At 53.2% G+C, this 7,981-nt stretch overlaps 1 protein-coding gene across 1 annotated transcript; it reads right to left on the bottom strand.

The window, feature by feature from the left end:
* Positions 1 to 960: 960 nt before the first annotated feature.
* SOWAHD (sosondowah ankyrin repeat domain family member D) lies at positions 961 to 2,563 on the bottom strand. Its single transcript, XM_003262259.4, has one exon. It carries the CDS (start codon positions 2,487 to 2,489, stop codon positions 1,542 to 1,544), a length of 948 nt encoding a protein of 315 aa, XP_003262307.1. The 5' UTR covers positions 2,490 to 2,563; the 3' UTR covers positions 961 to 1,541.
* Between the last annotated feature and the right edge of the window lie 5,418 nt (positions 2,564 to 7,981).

The following is a 7,981-nucleotide window of genomic DNA, read 5'->3' as shown; positions in this document are numbered from 1 at the left end:
AACCCTGTCATTACCACAAATACAAAAATTAGCCAGGCGTGATGGTGCACATCTGTAATCCCAGCTACTCGGGAGGCTGAGGCAGGAGAATCGCTTGAACCCAGGAGGCAGAGGTTGCAGTGAGCCTAGATCACACCATTGCACTCCAGCCTGGGCGACAGAGTGAGACTCTGTCTCAAAAAACAGTAATAATAACAATAAATAAATGCTGCTGGCTGGGCGTGGTGGCTCATGCCTGTAATCCCAGCACTTTGGGAGGTTTAGGCGGGCGGATCACTAGGTCAGGAGTTCGAGACCAACCCAGCCAACACAGTGAAACCCCGTCTCTACTAAAAAAACAACAACAAAAAAAATCAGCTGGGCATGGTGACGGGCGCCTGTAGCTATTTAGGAGGCTGAGGCAGGAGAATTGCTTGAACCCGGGAGGCAGAGGTTGCAATGAGTCAAGATTGCGCCACTGCACTCCAATCTGGGTGACAGAGTGAGACTCCATTTCAAAAATAAATAAATAAATAAATAAATGCTGCTGAGGAAAGCCCCATCTTGGAAAAAAAAAGTGCCCGTGGGTGTGTCTCATTAGAGGCCACAAATCAAGGTAAATTACATGACTGACCATGGAAATATCAGAAATGTAAATTTGGAAACTTTTGCCTTTTACCCCCCAACCCAAGGCCCCTATATGACATCTCTTCTAGGATGAAGCTGGTGCCTGAGGCCAGACCATCAAAGAGCTCAGGACAGAGGTGAACTGTATGTTTCTCCTCAGATCCAAGGTGGAAGTAGCTTCTTCCGTGCACAGCTCTGGCCATTTGTTCTGAGAAGGAGGCCCAGAGCCTGCCCTGGGTGCACAACATCACGGCCATGGTTGGGTGACCTCTACCCTGCAAACATAGGCAGCTTCTTCCTTTGTGGTTAGTAAGGGAGGTGGGGGAAAACACTGAAAGGACAGCCTTGTCATGTGAAAAGAACACATATTCCATTTTAATATACATCAGAAGTAACTTGTGATACATGAGAAAAAGTACCAGTAAGGCCTGGTCGTCTCAGGAGGAGGTTGTCAGAGGCTGACTCTACGCGCACCCCAAGACCCATTAATGGCCGAGCGAGGCCGGCAGAGTTAGGCGTTTTCTCTGCATTGGTGGTTTACAATCTTAACTCATTCTTCTAGTGAATGTTTCCTAATAAACCCAGCGCGTCGGCCTGCCCAGAAATGGCCCCTGGAAGCTTAACTTGCCCTCTCCCAAGCAGGACCACGCTCCCTGCTCCCAACTCCTTAGTCCTGTAGCTTTGGAACTCGGAGCCAGGCCAGCTTGGTCCTTCACTCTCTCTTGGTGAGGTGGTGCCCGAGTCCCCGGGTCCTCCAGGCCGGTGGTTACAGGAGACCTGAGACAAGTACCTGAGTCGGACCCCGACGTGTTCTGTTCCTTGCAGGCCCAAGCAGCGTCCAAGGCGCCTCTCCTTCGGTGGAACGCGGGACAACCCAGGACCTAGCCATCGCCACAGCGTCGCGGCCCCTCCTAGCTCTCCAGTCTCTGTCCCCGTCAACGGTCCTGGAATGAGGGGAACAGATGGCGGAAAAGGCTATGCATTTGCGCCACCCGGCTGCCCGCGGCGTCCTTCGCCTTGGTCCGCGACGCCGCCGCTCTCCTGCTTGTCTCCACAGCCGTCGCGCCCACTGCGCTCGCGGCCCTCCACGCAGTGGTGCCGCTGCTGTTGTTGTTCAGGTTGGTGCACCCGCTGCCGCTCTCCATCTCCCATTCCTCGGCTCCCGACAGCTCCCGCAACCTCCAAGGTGCGTCGGGCCGCAGGTAGTGGCAGGCCCGGTGGCCGCTGTGGTCGCGGCGCGTAGCGTCAGCACCCAGGGCACCCACCAGCACCTTGATGACCATGTCGTGGCCCTGAAGGGCCGCCAGGTGGAGGGGCGTGAGGCCGCCGCTGCCTGGGGCGCTCACGTCGAGCTGCAGCCCCCGGCGTAGGGCGAAGTCGTGTACCAGAATGAGCTCCTCGTGGCGCCCGTGCTTGGCCAGCCAGTGCAGAACCGAGTAGCCGGTGATCGGGTCGCCCCGCAGCAGCAGCTCCGGCTCAGCCTCCAGCAGCTCCCGCAGCACCTCATAGCGGCCCTCGGCGGCTGCCAGAATCCACGCGTGCTCCCGCGGTTCCAGGCATAGCCTGCTGCTGCCCGGCCCGCTGGGCCCGCCCAGCTCCTCGGCGCGCTCCTCCGACAGCCACCCGGCAGGAGCCGCCCGCTGCAGCCCCAGCAGTTCCCGCAGCGCTCCCCGCCGGCGCCCCGAGCCCGCTGCAGAGTGCATCAGCGTGCCTGGGAAGGGAGGCTCCCGGGAGGCGGCGGCTGCGGCTTTGCCCCAGTACCTGCCCAGGCTACCAGTGTCCGCTCTCGAGGGGCGGGGCTGCGGGGCGCACCGCAGGCTCTGCGAGGTCGGCGCGAGAGAGGCCGTGGGTGCCCGGTTCGCAGCCCCTCCGGGCTGGGCCATGGTCTTGCAGCTGCCGCCGCGGCCGTCCCAGTGTCCAGCGTTAGCTGCCCTTCCCGGGCCCCAACGGGAGAGGAACTAGCGCTGGCGTTGGGGAAGGAAGCGGCTTGAGCAACTGGGTTCGGAGGGAGGGAGCAAAGGAGAGGAGGAGGAGGGAGGGAGCTAGGGGAGGGCCCCCGCGCAGGCCTTGGGGGGCGTGGAGGGGTGTGAGCTCCAGCCAAGTCCCCAGGGCAAGCCCAGCTCCACTTCCCTGGGTACCGCCGCCTCTGCAGCTCCCCCGGGTCGCGGGCGGTCCCACCCCAAACGGCCAGGTGAGCTCGGCAGCCCCGCCTCCAGCACCGAAGGGCGGGCGCGGGGACTGGCTGGGAGCTCGCCTGCGGCCCTGGAAGCCCGGGTTCTCAGCATCCCAGCCGCTGCTAGAGTGTAGAGGCTCGAGGGCGCCCCTTCCGCAGCGGGCCGAGCTCGGCTTCCAGCCACGGCCTCCCAAAGCGCGGTCCTGGAGCTCCGAGGCTCTGGCTCCCCGCCCCCTTCCTTCGCCCTTCCCTCTTATCTCTTCAGGAGTCTCCCTGCACTTTGTCCCGGAGTTGCCTTTGTCCCGCGCCTAGCATTCACGCAGGCAGCTCGACTGCCCCATGTGACTGGCTCGTCTGCCTGCCTTGCCCTTTGTGTGGCCTTGACCCTCCCCGCAGCACCCGGGGCTGCCCAGGATTCCAGCAGAGAAGCCCAAGACCAGGATCCAGGCTGACGCTCTTCCAGGGAACTCAGGAGGGATATTCCCCTTCTGCACCGCCCTCTCTGTCCTGCTCTCCACCCTCTCTCCTCCCGTCAATTTTCCCAGGTTGGCTTGGAGAAGCAGCTACAGGTGAATCTGAGCCGGCGCCGCGGGAGCGCCCTGTTCTCTTTAGAGATGCCTCCCTGCTCTCTCCCCAGGGCCCCGCTTTCTACAAATTCAAAGCTTAGGGGCTTTTTAAAAAAGGATATTTTTTCTTTTTTACTCCTAATACCAGCGTACTCTTTGCTCTTCCCTTCCCTTAGTAAATGGTAGTTCTTGCCTCCACACCGCCACCATGTTAAGGAGCTCAGTCAGTGAGCAACGGGGAGCCATAGAAGATTGTTGAACCGGGGAGAGACACAGCCATGATGGAGGTTGTGTTAAAAAGGTGATTTGGGAGGTGCAGAGGCAGGAAGTTGGAAGACTGTTCCAGCAGTCTAGGCCAAGGGAGATGGAGGCTCGGGCCAAATCAGCCCACTCCCCCGGGGCCACCTGTGGCAGCAGTGATAGAAGGTGTCAGAAGCTTTTCTTCCTTGGCCCTCACGTATTTGGAACAAGTCCTAAATATCTAGAGCTTTCCTTCAGAACAGCTTATGCATTTGTAATTTGGTTTTGAACATTTACTGTGTGCCAGGCACTGTGCTCGTTGCGTTATATATGTTAACTCTTGTAATCCTCCCAATGACCTCAAGTGCTGGGAATCATTACTGTCCCCAGTTTGCAGAGAGGTTAGGCTACTTGCTCAAGGTCACCCAGCAGGAAGTGGCAGAGCAGGTCTGTGCGACACCATAGCCTTTGTTCTGGTACACAGGAACTGGCATTCAAGCCCGGCTTATCAACTGCAAATCACATACAAGCCCCAAATTCCAGCCAAAAGGATAGACTTGTAACGTGAGCGTATCTATAACTTACACTCCTCTGCCTGGAAGAGCTTCTATGTAGTGAAGTTCTTTTCTTTCAAGGTCGTGCTTAGTTTCCACCTCTAGCAAGCCTCCTCTGATTATCCCAGCCCAAAGTGATCCCTCTCTTTCCCCGGCGTTGTGTTTCTGCTACTTCTTTGGCCCCAAGACTGCCTTGTGTTACATCTCTCTCCCCTTGCTCTCACATGCCAATTAAGCTATAAACTCTTGGACAGCTATGTCATGCTATCCTTGTGCACCTAGTAGTTATCCAAGAAATATTTGTTACCTTGTTCTGGTTTGGCAGCCTGGGAAAATGTGATTGTGTGTGTGTATGTTGGGGGCGGGGACATGTATCCACAACCAGCACCTCAATGCCTGCTCCCACATCCTTGCTCCAGACTCCAATCTGCAGGACATCAAAAGCAACTCATAGATTTGGTCAATTCATTTTTCTTTAAAAGGGATTCAGTGGTTTATTCACTGAGTTGACTGGCCAAAGCCACCTCCTGGCCTTCGCTGACTTCTCAGAGACCAGGCCTAGGCCCAGAATGGGCCCCAAGCTTTCAGGCTTTTATTTTCAAAATGAATCCTGACTGACAAGCAGCTACTTCCGTTGCTCTGGAGACTCCTCTCCGCAACCCCAGATCTGTAAACACCAAACCACACACATGCACACACACTTCCAGAATATGCAAACAGCTGCAGCAATTTTTTTTTTTAGTCAAAATGCCAGCATGGAGAATGCAGGATGGAAGAAGGCTTGGACTATTAATTTTCGTCACCACTAAGCAGGCAACTCTCTTCCCTATGAGCATGAATAATATCTCTGTTTCCAGTTCAAAGATTGCAAAGGCAGCCGCCTGACCAGTGCCACAGACCCATGATACATGTGCCCTTGCTTAACTCTGCTGCTAGAGACCAAAGCCACGGTGCCTCCCTAGCAACCTGTTTCATCTTTAATTAGCAAGTGCTTTCTACCCTAGGTCACCAGCTGCACACACCACTCCCCAGAACCACAACACCCATCTCTGTTTTAGTAGAGAGGGTCTCAGGAATTCGATAGCAGGGAGTAGGGCAGAGGAAGTGGAAAACAGAAGCGATAGTACCCACCCACCTAAAATTAACATGCCAGTTATCTGAAACATCTGCTACCCCTCCAAGGGGAGTGCGGCAAAAACCCCTCAAGCCCTGGGAAATGACTTCCCAAAAAGCTGGAGGTAGAGTAGATATTTGCATTGCAAATTGTAATAATACTGATGTCTTTTCCAAATAGCAGCCTCTCTAATATATTTGTGGGTTTATTTACTAGATCTTGGACTATTAGAACTAGAAGAGATCGGCTGGGCGCGGTGACTCATGCCTGTAATCCCAGCACTTTGGGAGGCCGAGGCAGGCGGATCACGAGATCAGGAGATCGAGACCATCCTGGCTAACATGGTGAAACCCCATTTCTACTAAAAAATACAAAAATTTAGCCAGGCGTGGTGGCGGGTAGTCCCAGCTACTCGGGAGGTTGAGGCAGGAGAATGGCGTGAACCCGGGAGGCGGAGCTTGCAGTGAGCTGAGGTCGCGCCAATGCACTCCAGTGTGGGTGACAGAACGAGACTCCATCTCAAAAAAAAAAAAAAAGAACTAGAAGAGATCTTAATGTTTCATTGGCCTTTATTTTCTAGATGAGGTTTAACTAACTCAGGGAGCATGACAGAAGGCAGAGGAACAGAGAAGCTGATGTGTTAGGCGTACATTGAAAATCTATCTTGATGAAGAGAGCAGCTCAGAAATCTTAGTGGATGTCAGTAGGAAATCATAGTTGATCTGCAAAAATTTAATTTACATGAAACTTCTCAGAAACATGCCCCTTGGGCGAAGCCAAAGGCTGGTGTATCCTTGGGCTCTCAATGGAGTTTGCCCCGGGGGCTTATGGATTCAGAAAAATCCATGAGTGCAAAACAGTTGAGAGGCAGATGTGTGGAATATGGGAAGTAAAGTTCCTCAGGCATCCATAACCCTTGGTCATGGAGGGAATGGGGAACATTCTTTTTTTTTTTTTTTTTTTTTGAGATGGAGTCTCCATCTGTTGCCTAGGCTGAAGTGCAATGTGGTGTGATCTTGGCTCACTGCAACCTCCACCTCTCCGGTTCAAGCGATTCCCATGCCTCAGCCTCCTGAGTAGCTGGGATTACAGACGTGCACCACCATGCTCAGCTAAATTTTGTATTTTTAGTAGAGACGGGGTTTTACCATGTTGGCCAGGCTGGTCTCGAACTCCTGGCCCCAAGTGATCCACCCGCCTTGGCCTCCCACCACACCCGGTGGTGTGAGCCACCACACCCGGCTGGAACATTCTTGAGGTTCCAGATGTAGAATGTAAATTTCCTTTCCTCCAAAGACCTGTGCTGATATAATCATGATTCTCAATGAGAAAGCCATGAGAGAGCTCCTTTCTCTATGTTTGCATGTGAATGTGTGTGCAAGAATGGATGTTTGAGTGGTATGTATGTGTACCAGACATCACTGTCTGGTTGTGTGTATCACGTGTATGTGTCTGTGTGTATGTACACTGCCAAACATCACTTTCCCCTTCCCAAATGTCAGACCTTTACACGAGATCTCATTTTGAATCCCTTTTCCTTAGACTATGGAACGAGTCATATTTGGTAAACACTTTAAAAATTATTTCCTAGTACTTTGGAATTACCCCCACCTTCCCACCCCCCTCCCCCGCAAATCCTGCAGTAAGACCTGATGTATCCAGTTAAGAAAAAAACTTACAATCTTATTTTGAGAGCTTACTGAGCTTGGAAGAGTGGAAAGTAGTAGAACCAAGTTGACACGTGTGTCAACCATGAGACCAGGGCTTCTAAAAATGACTAAGGAGAAAGGGGGTGGGCAGGGAGCAGGAAGAAATCTGCAGGCCTGAGTGGAAGCAGGAAACCTGCCTAAACTCAAGCTGGAATGGCTTAATTGGAGCCTGAGAGTCAAGCATGGGCTTTGAAGTGTGACGAGAAAAAAATTTCCATTACACATTTTATTGATACTGAGATTAAAAGAATGCCACATCCTGTAAAAGACTTAAGGTATTACCATATGGAGACACATGAGGGCGCTCTGACCAACTAGCAACTGAGAAAAGTAGAAAGGCTGTGTCTGTTTCAACCTGTAGGCAACGAAAGAGGCATGGCAGGCCCTTTGTTTAATTTTTTTTTTTTTTTAGGACAGGGTCTCGCTATGTTGCCCAGGCTGGTCTTGAACTCCTAGGGTCAAGCGATCCTCCCACCTCAGCCTCCCAAAGTGCTGGGATTACAGGCGTGAGCTACCGCGCCCAGCAACAGGCCCTTTTGTTTTGTTTTGTTTTGTTTTGAGACAGTCTCACTCTGTCACCCAGGCTGGAATGCAGTGGCAAGATCTCGGCTCACTGCAACCTCTGCCTCCCTGCCCGAGTAGCTGGGATTACAGGTGTGTACCACCACACCCGGCTAATTTTTGTATTTTTAGTAGAGATGGCATTCCCCTGTGTTGGCCAGGCTGGTCTTGAACTCCTGGCCTCAAGTGATCCACCCGCCTCTGCCTCCCAAAGTGCTAGGGTTACAGGCGTGAGCTACTGCACCCAGCAATAAGCCCTTTGTTTATATGAATTAAGGCTTCTACCCTGGAGCAGGCCCGTGGCCCTTAAATAGTTGCTGGGAAGAAGGTACTAGCCCTAGGGATGAGGGGGCTGGCCTCATCTTGAAAGGAATGTGAACCATCAGGAGAGAGAGGGAGGTCAGTGAGCAGTACAAAGTGGTTCCTTCCTTACTTTATCAGTTGGCTTCTGTCATATG

Source organism: Nomascus leucogenys, chromosome X (genome assembly GCF_006542625.1).
Source record: "Nomascus leucogenys isolate Asia chromosome X, Asia_NLE_v1, whole genome shotgun sequence".
NCBI lineage: Eukaryota > Metazoa > Chordata > Mammalia > Primates > Hylobatidae > Nomascus > Nomascus leucogenys.
This window is presented reverse-complemented; position numbering and strand designations above follow the sequence as displayed.